The sequence below is a fragment of the Dothidotthia symphoricarpi genome (genome assembly GCF_010015815.1).
Source record: "Dothidotthia symphoricarpi CBS 119687 unplaced genomic scaffold P153scaffold_8, whole genome shotgun sequence".
Classification (NCBI taxonomy): domain Eukaryota; kingdom Fungi; phylum Ascomycota; class Dothideomycetes; order Pleosporales; family Dothidotthiaceae; genus Dothidotthia; species Dothidotthia symphoricarpi.
The window spans coordinates 547,568-563,637 of NW_022985015.1; the positions used below are offsets into that span (position 1 = coordinate 547,568).

The 16,070-nt window shown below is 53.8% G+C and overlaps 7 protein-coding genes and 1 non-coding gene across 8 annotated transcripts; 4 read left to right on the forward strand and 4 right to left on the reverse strand.

Moving 5' to 3' along the window:
• The first annotated feature begins 39 nt into the window (after positions 1 to 39).
• On the forward strand, positions 40 to 2,414 carry P153DRAFT_365956 (lipase 1 precursor). The gene has a single exon (XM_033667937.1). It carries the CDS (start codon positions 178 to 180, stop codon positions 2,047 to 2,049), a length of 1,872 nt encoding a protein of 623 aa, XP_033524730.1. The 5' UTR covers positions 40 to 177; the 3' UTR covers positions 2,050 to 2,414.
• Positions 2,415 to 3,097: 683 nt separating this feature from the next.
• On the forward strand, positions 3,098 to 6,479 carry P153DRAFT_375119 (uncharacterized protein; the record flags this gene model as incomplete). Its single annotated transcript, XM_033669562.1, has 11 exons — positions 3,098 to 3,287; positions 3,336 to 3,700; positions 3,755 to 4,266; positions 4,321 to 4,561; positions 4,616 to 4,824; positions 4,872 to 5,244; positions 5,302 to 5,449; positions 5,593 to 5,775; positions 5,827 to 5,950; positions 6,002 to 6,105; positions 6,157 to 6,479. The coding sequence occupies 11 exons, from the start codon at positions 3,098 to 3,100 to the stop codon at positions 6,477 to 6,479; spliced, it is 2,772 nt and encodes a 923-aa protein (XP_033524731.1).
• Positions 6,480 to 7,055: 576 nt separating this feature from the next.
• On the reverse strand, positions 7,056 to 7,149 carry P153DRAFT_t56. The gene has a single exon. It is a non-coding gene; the product is annotated as a tRNA-Gly (tRNA).
• Positions 7,150 to 7,660: 511 nt separating this feature from the next.
• On the reverse strand, positions 7,661 to 8,851 carry P153DRAFT_384624 (monooxygenase; the record flags this gene model as incomplete). Its single annotated transcript, XM_033670358.1, has 1 exon — positions 7,661 to 8,851. The coding sequence occupies one exon, from the start codon at positions 8,849 to 8,851 to the stop codon at positions 7,661 to 7,663; it is 1,191 nt and encodes a 396-aa protein (XP_033524732.1).
• A 784-nt stretch (positions 8,852 to 9,635) lies between these two features.
• On the reverse strand, positions 9,636 to 11,941 carry P153DRAFT_384625 (ATP-dependent metallopeptidase Hfl; the record flags this gene model as incomplete). Its single annotated transcript, XM_033670359.1, has 2 exons — positions 9,636 to 11,861; positions 11,918 to 11,941. The coding sequence occupies 2 exons, from the start codon at positions 11,939 to 11,941 to the stop codon at positions 9,636 to 9,638; spliced, it is 2,250 nt and encodes a 749-aa protein (XP_033524733.1).
• A 281-nt stretch (positions 11,942 to 12,222) lies between these two features.
• P153DRAFT_365960 (DlpA domain-containing protein) lies at positions 12,223 to 13,322 on the forward strand. Its single transcript, XM_033667938.1, has 3 exons — positions 12,223 to 12,464; positions 12,518 to 12,575; positions 12,632 to 13,322. Exons 1-3 carry the CDS (start codon positions 12,408 to 12,410, stop codon positions 13,237 to 13,239), a joined length of 723 nt encoding a protein of 240 aa, XP_033524734.1. The 5' UTR covers positions 12,223 to 12,407; the 3' UTR covers positions 13,240 to 13,322.
• Positions 13,323 to 13,462: 140 nt separating this feature from the next.
• P153DRAFT_288472 (ubiquinol-cytochrome c reductase complex 17 kd protein-like protein) lies at positions 13,463 to 14,133 on the forward strand (the record flags this gene model as incomplete). Its single annotated transcript, XM_033663598.1, has 3 exons — positions 13,463 to 13,757; positions 13,903 to 14,019; positions 14,069 to 14,133. 3 exons carry the CDS (start codon positions 13,463 to 13,465, stop codon positions 14,131 to 14,133), a joined length of 477 nt encoding a protein of 158 aa, XP_033524735.1.
• A 318-nt stretch (positions 14,134 to 14,451) lies between these two features.
• P153DRAFT_384627 (MFS general substrate transporter) lies at positions 14,452 to 16,026 on the reverse strand (the record flags this gene model as incomplete). Its single annotated transcript, XM_033670360.1, has 2 exons — positions 14,452 to 15,342; positions 15,394 to 16,026. The coding sequence occupies 2 exons, from the start codon at positions 16,024 to 16,026 to the stop codon at positions 14,452 to 14,454; spliced, it is 1,524 nt and encodes a 507-aa protein (XP_033524736.1).
• Positions 16,027 to 16,070: the final 44 nt, after the last annotated feature.

The following is a 16,070-nucleotide window of genomic DNA, read 5'->3' on the forward strand; positions in this document are numbered from 1 at the left end:
CCGTGCCTCCCAGTTATCTGGCATGTTGAAACCTGAAATGGATCGCCAACAACAACCCAACGCTGGGCATTTTCTCCCTATTGTGTCGAGTCGCCTGAACCCCCGGTTTCTTCTCTCTTCAGATGCAGACAATATCCATCTCATGATAGCCTGCCACCGACACTCTTTCCACCCACCATGGTCATTCGCATCCTCAACTCCAGCCTGATCTTCGACCGGCGCGTGGTCACCGCCATCGCTGGCGCCGCGATCCTCCTCTTCACCTTCACTTTCCTCTACTCGCCCGATCTGCGACCGAGCGCAGACTGGATACCGCCGCTGACGTCCAAGCCTCCGCCCTATTTCTCCGCTCCGCCCAAAAATGCACAAGACCCCAACATCATCGAGCTCGACTACCTGCGCATCAAGCCCAATGTCACAGATAAGGTGCGGACTTACTGGAACATCCCGTATGCGGCGAGCGCGGCGGGGAAGAACAGGTTCCGTGGCCCGCAGCCGCTGAACAGGACGTATGGCGTTGGTAGGGGAGAGAAGCCGCTGGTTTGGAGTGGGGAGTTGGGCATGTGCCCTGGCATACAGAAGATTGATGCAAATTCGAGGAACAAGAATGATATTGCAGGGGAAGATGTTCTGGGGATTAATACACGCTCTACAGAGGACTGTCTGAGTTTGAATGTCTTCACGCCGATTGATGCTGAGGCGGGAGATGATCTGCCGGTGCTGGTTAATATCCCTGGTGGTGGGTTCCACCTACCCGGGCGCAGTAATGGAGGTGAGATGGTGGAGAAGAGCCGGAGAGAAAAAGGCGTGAATGGGAAGCTGGACAAGGGCATTGTGGTTGTGACGATGTACTACCGCAACGGCATTTACGGGTTTCTGTCCGGGAAGGAAATTGCAAAGGATGGAGATTACAACAATGCGCTTAGGGATCAGAGAGCCACGCTGGAGTGGATCCAGAAGTACATTCGCTACTTTGGCGGCAATCCAGACCACGTCGTCTTGATGGGCACGAGTGCGGGCGGCGCATCGGTGCTCCTGCAACTCACCGCCAACGAGGGAGACAACCACGCCCCCATCCCCGGCACAGGACGGAAACCCCTCTTCCACGGCGCCATCGCGCAGAGTCCTGCCAGCCCGACATTCTTCACCCCCGCTCAGGCTGAGAAGTTCTGGAACGAGGTCGCAGATGGGTTGAACTGCACGGATATTGCTTGCGTGCGCGATGCCAGCCCAGGAGATCTCTACTACGAAAACTACCCCATGAACTTCCCCGACCGCAACACGCCTCCCCGCTGGATGTGGGCGCCCACCACGGAGCCCGAGGGCGGCATGTGGACAGAACCTGCGCCCGCCGCCATCATGAACGGGCGCTATGCCAAAGTACCCACCATCATCGGCTTCACGTCCAACGAGGGCACAGATCAAGTCAAGAAGACGACAGATACGCTGCAGGAGTTCAAAGACTACCTACAAAACCACTACCCGCTGCTCACAAACGACGACCTGAACCTGCTCGCGAAAACCTACCCCAACGACCGCCACTGGCCAGACAGCGGCCAATTCTGGGACGCCGTAGCAAAAGCCCAAGGCGACATCCGCTACATCTGCCCGACATACCTCGCCTCCACCGCCATGGCCACGCACAACCCCGCCAACGTACCCACATACCAGTACCAATGGGACGTAATGTGGGGCGTCGACATCGAAAACGGCTTCGGCACCAAGCACGCCGGCACCGTCGGCCAAGTCATGGTGCGCCGCCAGAACGAGATCAGCGACTACTTCATCAGCTTCGTCAAGTTCCTCGACCCAAATGTCGAGCGCACCAAGGGCATTGCGAAGTGGGACGCGCTGGACGAGAGCGGGAGGAGGCTGTTCTTTACGAATCTGAAGGAGGGCGCGAAGAGGGGCGATGGTACGAATATGCTTGGCCCTATGCGTGTTGATATGCGGGCGAGGGATCAGGCGAGGGCGAGGAGTTGTGAGGTTGTTAGGGGGTTGATGGGGAGGCTGCAGATGGAGCGGGGGGAGGCGGTGAGGCTGGATTGAGTGTGTGGATGCGGACGCGGACTTGGCTTTTGACTGCTGGGTTTGGGGGTTAAGCTTTCTGGATTAATGTGTTGGATTGGTTGTGGGTGTGCTTTTTGGCGTTTGGGGATTCTGCATAGACGTTCGGGTTGTAACGGGGTACAGATGAGCAGGTTTGGAGATTGTGGACATATACATATATGTATATGCTCGGCCTGTTGGACGGCCTCGATGCGCTACGTAGTCGTTGTGCTCAGCTGGAAGGTATAGTGGAACTATCTAGACATTGGATTACTGTGCGTCGAAGCATACTCTGTGAGTAGAAGTTCAACGTGCCAGCTATCGCGCCTGCCCGTTCGATTAAGTTGTTTGACATTGCCGTGAAGGAGAAGTGGTTAGCGTGTTTTGTGCTGACTTCACGTCTCTGCTTTGATCTTCCTGACGCTGCGGCCGTCGTTTCTACTCGCTTTCTTCCGAAATACACATCTCGCCCACGCCACACGGAGCACCATCAAACATGTGTCCGCCATCCTTACTGCTTACACTAGGCACTACGGTTCTTCACCGCGGATTCTCTGGTATTCCTCGCCACGGGACTGCAGCCGTCTCTCTCACCTTGTGCGCGCGCGTTTCGATCTTACTTCTCTCACCTCGATAAGTTAGTGTCTGAAGTTTGAATGATGGACATATAAAAAGTCGACGGCGCTTTTCAACCGTTGCTCCTCCACTCTCTTTCGTGGCTCCACCTATCGTTTACCATCCTAACTCTTTGAGCGCTTCATTCGTCGCTGTTTACACTCTACAATCCCCCTGAACACGAGGCCGAATGGCTTCCCAGACTTCTCTGGACCCGGGGATGGATCTAGATCCTGCACTTGCTGAAGATGAGAGTTCGTTGTTTGTGCCTGAGGATGGCGAGGTTTCACGGCAGAGTTCACTGGTACCTGATATCGAAATACTCGAGCCGATCCCACAGGTGTTTGATGATGTCGAACTGCCGCAACAGACCTTCCAGATGCCTGAGATTGTCGAACTACCAGAGCCGATCCTACAGGTTCCTGAAGTAGTCATGGTTGCACCTACCCCTGCTATCACGATGCTGGACACAGAGCAAGAACGAGAAGCGTCACCCTTTTGCCAGAAGCTCAAGACCATCGAGGACAACGCAAGAGCCGTAATCGCCCAATGGACTCCTGACCTATTGGGCCAAGCTACTGGTATTCAAGCAGAAACTTCAGCGTCGGGTACGAAGAGAAAAGGTGAGTGCTTTACTTTGACACGTCTTTCATTGGCTTACCCGTTTGCAGCTTCTGAGATGGACTCTGATACCAGCGACGATGACTCCGACTCTGGTTCCGACGACGATGACGACATGGTACCTCCGTACAATCCAGATTCTCAGCAGCGTCCGAAACTACCAATATATCATCCTGGCTTCAAACTTACGGAGGAACTCATTCAAGGGATTGTCGCTACATTCCTCGACTTCATCAGAGTAGCCAGGGCAAATGGCTACAACGACGATGAATCGAACATCCTTTGGAATGAGATAGTGAGGTGCAAAGAGATTCCTTACCAGGACGCAGTTCGCCTGGCTGTGGCTGGAGATACTGGTGCTGGCAAGTCCGCTTTGCTCAACGCAATCATGGGAGTGGACAACCTTACCATCGAGGTATATTCGGAATCCAAGTTTTTAGAATGATCATGAGGCTAACAAAGCACACAGGGCGATGAAGGTGGGGCTTGTACCTGCGTCATCACCGAGTTCTCACAGTCACCACCGACCCAGACAGCGCCGTTCGCTGCAGAAGTTGAGTTCTTCTGTCTTGACGTCTGTCGAAAGCTCGTAACAGATCTTTTCTCTCAATGGTTCAGAGTCAAACAGAAACAACGACAAAACCCGGAGGACGTTGACGATGAAGACACGAGTCAGATGTCAACAGCTCGAACTTGCTTGAACGATATGTTTGCTGACCGCCTGGGTTTCGAAAGTGCTGAGGCCTTCATGTCCACCGCAACATCGGCGGATGACCCAAAAGTCCTCGGACAGTTCTTGAAGTGGACTACTGACATCCACCAAATGTTCGTCCAAGATGGCGAGACGTCTGTTACCTTCGAAGCGAGTACCCCAGCAACTCTCGTTGAGCAATACCACCCTTTCACGCGAGCTATCAGTGTTGCGAACTTCAAAGGCAAACCGATGAGGTTCAGTCCCTGGCCTGTCGTCAAGGTCATTCGGTAATTACACTTCTATTAGTTGTTCACGCAAAAGACACTAACAAATAAACACAGAGTTACACTCAATTCGCCGCTCCTTCAGCAAGATATTATCATTTCTGATATTCCGGGTGCATCCGACGTCAATTACTTTCGCATTGATAACGCCAAGCGCCATCTCCAGTCTTGCGACATCACCATCGTCGTAGGCAAGATTGACCGCGTTGTAGATAATGTCTCCTTCACCAGACAATACATAGAGGCATATCGGCGAAGACGCAGTGGAAGCGTTATTCTGGTAGCCACTCGATCTGACGTAAGTGTTGACATGCCTGTTCACGCCTATAGATTACTAAGTCGCTTCATGTAGGACTTGAATGATGAAGGTGGTTCCAAACCATCAACAGACACTGAAGATCTTGCATTGATTGCCGAGAAGATCACAGAAGTGGGGCACAAGATCCAGTTGATCAAACATGAAATGGATCACAACAAACTGCACAAGAACGCAAAGGCGAACAAGACGCTGAAGAAGCAGAAAAACAAGCTCACGAAGCGAACAGAGGCTCTTGTGAAGCAGTGAGTATTGACCGGATCAAGTGTTAGCACTTTACTGACGATATCAGACGCAGGAACATCCGCATGGCTATGCGCAACAAACGAGTTGGTCAAGGGCTTGAAGAAGGTTACCGCTCTAACACCAAAGATGACGCAGGTGCTTCGGCTTATTGCGTTTCCAATCGCATGTACATGCGACATATTCGTGGATTCGATAAAACCAACGAGGGCAAGGCGCCTTCCATGAGTCGAGAAGAGACGCAGATACCAGCCCTCTGCGAGAGCATATATATTCTGCCTTCAAAGGGCAAAACAGCCAGCCTGGATCATTTCGTCAGGAACACAGTCCCAACCCTTCTGAGCATCATCCAGACCTCGTGCAGCACGACCACGCTAACACGTGTGAACCATCTGACTAGCATTGTCAAAAAGAGTCGACGAGTATGTTACATCTCATGGTTCTCCGTGGCATGAATCAGAAGTGCTAACAAACACTAGCGTCTTGAACAGAGGATCGACGAGCTGGCTCTCAAATTTCGTGCAACCGACATCAAGCTACTTCACGATAGGCTCTCGGACCATGTGTTGCAAACTATGTTCGACAAGAACGCGCTGAAGTGGCTCGGAAAATGGGAAACTTTGGTATGTTCCGACACCGATGACCATCGTTGGCTATCGCTAACTGCCCTGACAGAATGCCATGACCCACAAGGCTGTCTGCAACAAGAAGGGTTTGTACACTTTACATAGATATATTTCCACCGTGAATACCACACTGACGTCGACTAGGTATCTATGCCCAGAAGAAAAAGGGCATTAACATGAACTGGAACGAAAACCTAATGTCTGCAGTCAGACCGACTATCGATGTCACTTTCCGTACTCTCATCGATGAAAACTGTGACACCTTCAAAGCAGAGGCCGCACAAGCAAGCAAGGACACCCTTCGCGAGTTGGACCATATGCTGAAGAGTAAGTATCGAATTCTTAGCAAGTACAATAGATGGCTAACTTCCTCATCAGATGATCCCAAGGCGTTGGCCTGCGAAGCATATAAAATATGTTTCAAAGATAATCTGGCCCGTTTCGACGAGGAGATCAATAGGCAAGTCGACATGGCAGCAAAGCATCTCCGTGACAGCCTCATGTATGTTCTGAATACCGACATAAACATGCTCATACACTTACATCCTCTTAGCAAGACTCACTTGGAGTCCACTAGACTCTCAGAGGACGATTATTTTCCGGATGCTATGAGAGAGTTCTACGAAAAGGCTGTCAAAACCCCCACTGCCGGCAAGGGTAAGATTTCCACCACTTCGACATTCACATTTCACTGACATGAGTATCCAGGAGTCACGATGATGGCTGCACGATGCCGATATCTCCGCGAAGCCATCCCCGGACCCACCGGGCCTTTCTCTGAGATTGCCGGCTGGGCGAAAGAAGATGTCCAGGAAGCCGTCAACAATTTCAGTGAAGAGTTCAAAAAGGGTGTCGATGATATCTTCGTGAAGGTCCAGAATGCATTTGAGCGGATGAAGAAGAGGAAAGAGAACGATTCGCCGGAGGGGAAGAAGTTCCGGACTGAGCTCCATCAGCTGGTCGCTGAGGCTAAGAGGATCTTGGAGGGGGTTACGCGGGAGAGTCTCGAACTGTGCAAACAATACAAGTGAAGCGCAGTTTGAATGAGTTTGGATGGTGCGGGTAATTCAATGATTTTTGGGTGCGTGGATCTATTGGTAAGAGGGCTTGTTATGCGATTTCGAGACATTACTTCAGGGGTGGATTGGTTGCAAGGCATGCAAACTCACATCCACAAGGGAAGGAAGGTTCTTGAGTAGTAGAGTATTTCTGGCTGCCTCGATAGGATATCCGTATTTTCAATCATATTCAGATATTTTCTCCCATCTTCACAAATTCTGTTTCCTGCCCAGCAAGACTTTCATCCATTCATTCCGCCCTTTGACCATCTTAAACTTGGCCAGGGTAACTGCTAGGTAGAGCCGTAAAGTGTCAACTTGGAGCCCAGCGATTGTCGACTATCTTACGTGTAGAACACTACTGTCTCGTTGAAATCGAAATGGCTGCAAGTGGATGCATAAAAAAACACATTCAGAAGTTCATCAAACCTGGTCGCACAGCCCAACGTATACACAACCCCACCCACACACAAACCACACGCCAAAAAAGCTCAGAGCAAGTCTCAACCGCGGTGATCAAGGACCCTACATCAGCAAAAAAGAAATGCTTGCATCAGCCGTGAATCGAACACGGGGCTAGCCGAAGTTGCGCAACTGTGGAATTGCTTGGCAACGGCTAATTTTACCACTAAACCACTGAAGCTGAGATTGTTGATTGAATCTTGATGGAAAGATGATCAAAACTAATTTTTATATTGTGCCAAAATTTGGTAGTGCCGGGCGTGCATGTGCTAGAATGGGGCTGTTGTGGAGGTCAAGTGTGGGCCCAGATTCCAGGCCATGGGGTTGATTTTGACAGGGACCCAACCGCGGACGGAGAAGCTAGGATATTGACCTGTTGCTGTGTGGGTACGGCTTCGACTTGGTGTCTGGGTGTTTTGTAGTCTAGTGGGGGGTCATAATACAAATCAGAGGGTTGACGAATATGAACACTTACAGTCAGAAGAAAGCTCAAACATATGTCAAGCAGACAAAGATGCATAGAGTAAGTGACCCATTAAACTCCAGCTTACTGAGCACTTGCCTCAAGTAGTTCCACCACGGATGAAACCATCTAACCACCACCGTCAACAGACAGGACAAGTCATAGTATATCGTTTCATCTAATACAATAACACCCCATCTATCACCTTTTCCTTATGTCCAGCAACCCCCTACCCCACAACATAATGCGCCTTAAACCTATCCGCAAACTCCCTCGCCCCATCCTTACTAAAATGATTCCTCTTCCCCTCCAACGTCTTCCTCGCATTCCCAGCAGCCCGGGGACGCATCTCCAACTCATACGCCCCCAACGCCTCATCAACGCCCTTCTCCCCCCTCCAAGCAGCCACAAGCTCCCCAGCCAGCACCCGCGCATCCGCCATCCCGACATTAACGCCCACCCCCGCATACGGCGTCATAACATGCGCCGCATCGCCCACAAGCGTCACGCCCGATCGAAACGCCCACGTGAAACCAACAGGCAACTCGTATAACGGCCGCGGCGTGACGTCGTCCCCGGAATCCAGAATCACCCGCTGTAGGTCCGCGCTGATGTGGCTGAAGTACTTGTCGACGTACTGCCGGAGTGCGCAGCGGGCGTCGCTCCAGTCGATCCCGCACGTGGCGAGGAAGTCCTCGGGGACGCGCAGCGATGCGTAGGTTGTGAGGCTCGCGCCGTCTCCGCGCTGGGCCTGGACAGCCCAGCCCTCGCCGAAGGACATCATGGATCCCGCGCCCACGTAGTCGAGCAGCCAGGGATTGTCGCTAGCGTCGAGGCAGGTCACGCCGACGGTGGAGATGCCAGAGTACGTTGGTTTCTCCTCGGTGAGCAGGTTGCGCACGCGTGACCACGCGCCATCCGCGCCGATAACGACGTCGAATCCCGTTTCTTTCCCACCGTGCGAGAAGTGGAGATCGTACTTTCCCCCCTCGGCGGGGACAACCTCGTCCAATTTCCTCCCAAACACAACTCTCTCCCCGTCCAGATTCTCACCCAGGATCTTCATCAGCGCGCGGCGATCGATTTCCGGCCTCCCGTCGAACTTATCCGCCTCGCTGACCTCTTGCTTGTGGAGCGTGTTCTCGTCCCAGAGCACGGCGCCATCGCCAGCGACGATTTTCATGACGTCGGATTCGGGGCGGGCGTGCGTCTTGAATTGGTCCCATAGGCCTGCTTCTTTGAGCGCGAGTTGGCCTGTTTGGGGGTGTAGGTCGAGGGAGCCGCCTTGGGTGCGGAATACAGGGGAGGACTCGTAGAGGGTGAAAGGAATGCTGTTTTTCTGGAGGATGTTGGCTAGTGTTAGGGATACTGGGCCGGCGCCTATGATGCCGATTTTGAGGGGGTTGGGACGAGCTGGCATTCTGGGCTTTTGGGCTGGTGGTTGGACGGGCTGATGTTCAATTGGAGATGAATGGTTGAGTCTTGAATGTCGTGGATGTTTCTAAGGTTGAGGTTTGTCGATAAATATTAGATCGTGGAGGTCATAGGCTGTGAGGGCGACGACTGTGATTTGAACATTAACCTGCGCAATCATCGGGAATATATATAGCCATGCTGCTGCTGCCTATTTTTCCAACTGCGAATACTTCGGACACGGATTTAGGGGGTTTCGGGTTTCGGGCGCTCAGTCTGACGTTCGTGAAGCCTTTGGGCCCGAGACCCCGAAAAGAGAGATAGCGCGTTAAATCATTGTTCGCGGGAATAACGTCGCTACTGTTGTCAGAGCCTGAATGAGCGTTAATATTACTACGCTTCTTACTACAATCAGTAGTCAAGTAAGCTGCTTATCAGTAGGCTCACCAAGACTAATACTTCAAGGGAGTAGTTATTCAACCCACATCCCATCACGAGACTGACGAACAAGAACTTGAACACTCACAATCAAAAGAAGCGACACATATGTTTTTAGCTTTATATTCCCGTCCCCCTGCTAATGTGTCCATAAAAACGCTTCATATGCATGCCAGCCAAACCATTCGCTAGTCGCAAGTACACACTGATAATGTACAAAGGGATCCAAGCAAGCCTGCAGTGGCCGAGAAGCATGTGCTGCTCCAGCCCAGGCACGAGGGAAGAGGGCTTACAAAAAAACGCCATTCACTTCGTCATGTTTGATGTGCACTGTCCTTATTCTCCTCGCAAATTTACGCAAGTACCCCTGATGGTCCTGGTGGATTTGAGTCACCACCACCATCACCGCGCGCTGGCGGAAGTACTGCGGCTTTGATGTGTCTCTCGGGAAGCTTGATTGGTGTATCGGGCATAGCCATCATACGATCAGGCAACTTCTCGCCCTTGATGACCTTCAAGATCTCTTCCTTGTCCAGGGTTTCGTACTGGACGAGGGCTTCCGCTAACCGATCCAGCTCGGGTCGCTTCGTCTTCAAGAGATCTATGGCACTCGCCTTCGCCTCGTCGATCAGCCGCCGTACCTCGCTGTCAATAAGACGCTTTGTGTCGGGCGAGACCATCTCGTAATTTGACTTGAAGTCCACGTTGCCAAGCACATCGGAGAAACCACAGGCGGTGACCATGTTGAACGCTAACGATGTTGCTTGCTGAATATCTCCGGATGCACCGTCGGCTACGTTTTCAGCACCAAAGATGAGTTCTTCGGCCATCTTGCCGCCCATCATAACCTGTAGTTGGCGAATGTACTGCTTGCGCGTATGGTGGTGTTCCTCTTGAGGAAGGAAGAAAGTGATACCGGCAGCATGACCTCGAGGAAGGATAGTCGCCTTATGGACGTCGTTGAAGCCTTTTGTGTAGATACCAACAAGGGTGTGACCACCCTCGTGGTAGGCCGTGTGGATCTTGTCCTTGAGTGGAACTGTACGGGTCTTCTTCTCGGCACCCATCATGATCTTGTCCTTTGCCCATTCAAGATCAAGAAGAGAGACGTATTTGGACTGGAGCTTGGATGCCCGAATGGCCGCTGAATTGGCAAGATTCTCGAGTTCGGCACCAGAGAAGCCAGGGGTACCGCGAGCGATGGTCGAAAGGTCAAGATCTGGACTCAGGCGAATCTTCTTAGTATGATAGTTAAGAATGGCCAAACGCCCACCGACGTCAGGCAGCTCCACCTGGACGTGACGATCAAATCGCCCAGGACGAAGCAAAGCCTGGTCGAGGAGTTCGGCGTGGTTGGTAGCTGCGATAAAGATAACACCGGTGCTCTGATCGAAGCCATCGAGGTCGTTGAGAAGTTGGTTCAGGGTTTGTCGGTGGTAGTTGGCGTCGCGAGACTTCCTCTTCCCGCCGACAGCGTCAAGTTCATCGATAAAAACAATTGCAGGAGCTTTGGCACGAGCAGCCGAGAACAGTTCACGCACACGCTTGGCACCCACACCGACGTAGACCTCGTCGAACTCGGAGCCTGACATGTAGAAGAACGGAACACCAGCCTCGCCGGCAACAGCGCGGGCAAGCAGTGTTTTACCAGTACCAGGAGGGCCAATGAGGAGCACGCCCTTTGGCAGCCTACCACCGAGCTTGTTGTACCGTTCAGGGTGTTTGAGGAAATCGACGACGTCATTGAGTTCTTCCTTTGCCTCGTCGCAGCCATGGACATCGCTGAAGCGGGTGCTCTGCTGTTCCGGACGAACTTCGGCGCTGCTGGCCCCGCCAACCTTCTTAAGCACGCCGCTGTTTTCGACAAAGAGGGTAATCAATATCAGGGAGACGTAGGCTGCCAGACCAAAGGCCAAGATCCATCTGATCCACTTGGAGATGATGGACATCCAGGACTCCTCGACGACGACGTAGACTGGGCTGCTCTTCCCGCCGGTGCCTCCCGCAACGGTGCCAGTCTGGCCATCGCCAGTGTGCGCGCCGACGGCCTGACCGACAGTCTGAACCTGTTGCTGAGTGAGGCCACCGGAGCCAGTCTTTTCCAAAGCGTTGTTGAAGAGGCGGTTCACGACGCCGTTGGTCGCGAAGAGGCCCGTGTTGTAGCGATCGACAACGACCTGGGGCATGTTGGCGCGCATGCACGCCGAGTAGAAGGTGGCCTGGGTCGTTGCGCTGGTGGGGTTCTTGTTGGCAGCTTCTTCCAGACGTGCGAGCTGGTCGCGCGAGGGTGCTCCGAAGAATGATCGCCGCTGGGCTAGTCCAAGCCCAGCCATTCCCGGCGTGGGGAGCTGGCGGAGCTGCGAGAGGGGGCCATTGCGCGACAGTGACGAGAACTGCCTGGCCATGTGCGAGTGGAAAGTCGTGGACCGGGAGAGAGGGCTGCAGAGTCCGAGCGCATTCGACGTGTGCAGCTGGCGGGCGGCGGCGGCGGCGGCGGGCTTCCACCCAGCGCCTTGCCAGGGAACCCTCAGGACAGCCGCCATGATGGGCCTCAGTTCAGAGGGTGTGCAAATGGCATTCTGTGGACAGTGAGCAGTGTTCAGTGACGCCGTGTCGGACTCCCGTGGCAACTCACCCGAACGGCGGCGTGGAAAGCCATGTTGTGCAGTGATTATGCGGCAAGGCCGCGGAAACGCGTTAGGACTACCAGATTATATGTATGGAGAGAAATGAAGGCGCGGGCGGTTGCGAGGAATGTCGCGACGAGACGCCGCTGGACGCAGGCTGGTGATGGTTAGATTGTTGCTAGAATGCGGCGGAACATCGACGTCGTCCGCCGATCGCTCCTCCGCCTTGACAGCTGTCACGTTACCATTCGACCTGCTGACTAAACGGGTGTTTCCCATGCTGATACCTAAACTATTTACAACGTTCCTCTTGGTGAAAAACATTGCATAGCTGTTGACTGACACCTTCTGTAATCGTCTGTTTAGATCCAACCTAGCTGGACTCCCGCGGACATCCTGGGTTAGTGGGGCTGCCATACCATACCGAGTTCTATAAACGGCTTGCGAGACACTTGATTGCATTTTCAATACATGCCATTTCACATCATAAGAAGAACAATGGCCACTATGGCTTCCCCTAGGTGGAAGGAATTGTCCAAGTACGCAGCATGCGATGCACGTCCTCACCCTCTGCAACATCTAGTAAGGATACCAACTAAGCTGCATAGCTTGCGGATGGTTTGCTCAAGCTCAACGTCCCAGGCGTTGGCTTTCTCGCAGATATAAGTGTGTCCTATCCTGACCGTGAAATTGACCCGTTCCTCTAGACTGACACGTTCAAGGGCCAATGCCTCACACAGCCAACATCCCCCACCTTACGCCGAGGAAGATAGTTGCACCTGCATCAACCTTCCTTATGCTGCCAAAAGCCACGAAATCCTTCCCTAACCCAGCTCCAACATCTGAAAATGTCCCGGCTTCCAATCTGCCAGACTCAAGACCATATGCAGACTACACAGAAAGCGGCACCATTGTCGTCATCAGCCAGCCTGTAGGCCAATCGTGTGCAGTCGTTGGAGGCATCATGGCTGCCCGCATGAAGTATCTGGGCGCAGAAGGTCTGGTAGTCGATGGCAGAGTGAGAGATCTGGTGGCTCTGAACGAGACGCAGCTGCCAATCTGGTCAAAGGCGACGTCGATAATCGGCGCAGGCGCAGAGACCAAGTTTCACGCACGCAATGTGCCCGTCAAGATTGGAGGCTCAACTGTTGCACCTGGTGACATTGTCATGATCGACCCATTCGAGAACGGAGTCGTTGCAGTGCCCCAAGACAAGGTGGAAGAGCTGCTGGAGCTGTTGCCGAAGCTTGTAGGAGCCGACGAGAAAGTGATTGCAGATGTTGAACAGGGCGTTAGTGTCCAGGAGGCCTTCAAGCACCATCGAAACTAGCCATAACCCAGTCCCTATCTACATAGCAAAACTTATTCCAGTGATGCATGGCCGTGAACATGTCGAAACCGTCCACTGAGGTTGCGAGGAATTGGCTGACAATTAGTGCGCCAAGCATCTTCGATTTCGCTCGCGACTTCCCGGCTTGACAGCGTCAACCCTCACCAACGTCCACAACACCGCCCCGCCCGCCCCGCAACCCAATTGCCCCCGAGCCGCCACCATGGGTATCACCGATTTCTTCACCGACGTCTGGGACACGTTCGCCCACCCATCGCCCGACGCCGAGGCTCCCGTCCAGGGCGGCTCGTCCACCAAGTCGCCCGCCTCGGGCACCGACGAGGAGTCCGGCGAAGAGGCCGAAGTCAACAAGGCGGACGCCAAGAGCGGTGGCGAGTCTGAGGAGCAGGGACACCGACCCAGCCAGCCCAGCCAGCCCAGCGATGACGAGGATGAGGAGCCCGAGGAGGAAGAGGAGGAGGAGGAGGAGCCCGACCCAAAGGAGACAATCGAGAAGGGTGAGTCCCTCTACGCTCGCAAAAATACACGGGCAGCTTTCTTGATGGATTGGAGGAGCAATGGCTGATTTATGGCGGCGCGCCACCTCTATCCACCGCACGCAGGACTGTTGTGTAGAAGAACAAGGCTAACGTCATACCACAGAATGCGCCTCGTCCAAGGAGTGCCACGCCCCAAAGCACCACTACGATGAGTGCGTCGAGCGCGTAACAGGCCAGATCGACAACGACGGCAAGGCCAGCGAGGACTGCGTTGAAGAATGTACGCCACACCCTGCCACCTCTGCGTGGAACAGCTCTAACGTGTCTAGTCTTCCACCTCGCTCACTGCGCGACCCAATGTGCCGCCCCCAAGCTCTTCGCTCAGCTCAAGTAAATGTCTTGCGACAACGCCAACTGCAACCACCTGATCCACTATTTTTGCGCAGCTTTAGCCAGAAAGTGGCAGGGAGGCCCATTTGCATAGAGGGAAACGACCACGACGACGCTTCATGGACAACTGTATATACCAGGGTCATGTTTAGAATATCATGTACTATTTCCCCTCCCAAGTCTTGTCTGTACAGCAAGCGTTCACTCTTGATGATAAGACGGACGCTTACATGACATGTCGTGGGCATCATTATCTTTCCATCATCCCGTCAATTCACATTTCTTGGGCGGATTCATCCTCAGAATCATAATCCTCCAAGAGTCATTGCTCATGCCCAACCCCGCCTTCCGACTCCCCACCAACACTCCCCTCCCTATGCTCATCAACCCTCAACCGCCCCTCCCCCCCAGCCAAGCCCAGCCTCTTAATCCCAAGCATCAGCGGCAAAGGCAACACGGCCAGCGCAACAACAGCCTGAAAAACCAACGCATTGAACATGTTACCAGGCGGTCTCTCCCCTTCACTCCCAATGCTCTGCACCTGCTCCAAATCCACCGGCCGCCCATCCTTCAACGCATTCATAACAACCACAAACACAGCGCCCAGCGTCTGCCCCCCAGCCCAGCACATCGTCGAGCTCACCTCCGGACTCGCCGGATACGTAATCTCCACCAGATACTCCAGCGCAACGGGCAGCAGGCTGAACGACGCCGCGCCCAGCAACGCAGCGATGATGTACGGCGCGACGATACTGCGTGTCTGCGGCGCCCACACCATGGCCAGATACGCCACGGCGATGAGCGGACACAGAAGCTTGATGCCGCGGAGGTAGGCGTGCGTGCGATCCAGAACCGGACTTGTGATGGCAGCTACGACGAGGCCGACGACGATTAGAATCGCGCCGCAGATTCCGGCTTCGTCTTCGGAGAAGGCGTATGGGTATAGGATCTGGTTTAGCAGCGAGGAGAAGGCGTTGAAGAAGCCGACGTAGATGGAGAAGGTGAGGAGGAGGATGTAGAAGGGTGGGGAGCGCAGCATGTGGTTTAGTGAGACGAGGAGGGGGGTTCGCGAGAGTGAGGAGGAGGCTGTTGGGGGTGTGGGGGGCGAGGCGGGGATGAAGAGCGAGGGGATGCAGGCCACGGTTGCGATTATGGAGATTATGAGGACGGTCTGTGGGATGGAGCCGAAGAAGGGGTTTACGAGTTGAGCGAGCTGGAGAGAGGCGTGAGTAATGTATGTTTAAGTAAAAGAGAGTAAACTCACAGCGCCCCCAAATGGATTTGCCAAACTCGCCAGCGCGGTTGCGCCGACACGCCCCCGCTCTGTAAACCACATGTCACTGTACCGCGTCGGCGCCGCGAGCACAAACGGCTGAGACAGCCCCGTCAATATCTGCCCGAACATGACGACGCCGAAGGTATTCGCCCTTGTTCCTGCATACCGGATCCAATTCCCTATTAGCAGCAGCACCGACGCACACAGAATGCTCTCCTTCGGACTACGATGCAGCAAATACACAACGAACGGACATGCGGGAACAAACGCGAACATAAAAGCAGTAGACAGCCAATTTATCGCCGTCTCGGAGACGCCAAAGTACGCCGCCGAGCGCGTCGACACGGGCGCAAACGTCAGCCAGTCCCAGCTCACGACGACATTCAGAAGGACGAGCTGCGCTAGGCCGAACCATCGTCTTTTGTACACTTTGAAGTGCGCGTGGCTATATGTTTTTTTGCGTCGTCGTCTGCGTCCCGTCTCTGGTTCACGGGGCTCTTCGTCTGCTACTCTTTCTTGCGCGCCCGATCCAGATGGGCCGGCGTCTGTGACTTCTTGCTCGCTCTGCGCGGCGTTCTTGAGCATGTTGTGCTTGGCTTGTGTGTGCGCGAGTTCGTCCATCTTGACCCAAGTCATGTGGTTTCTCCGTGGATGGCGTGTCTAGT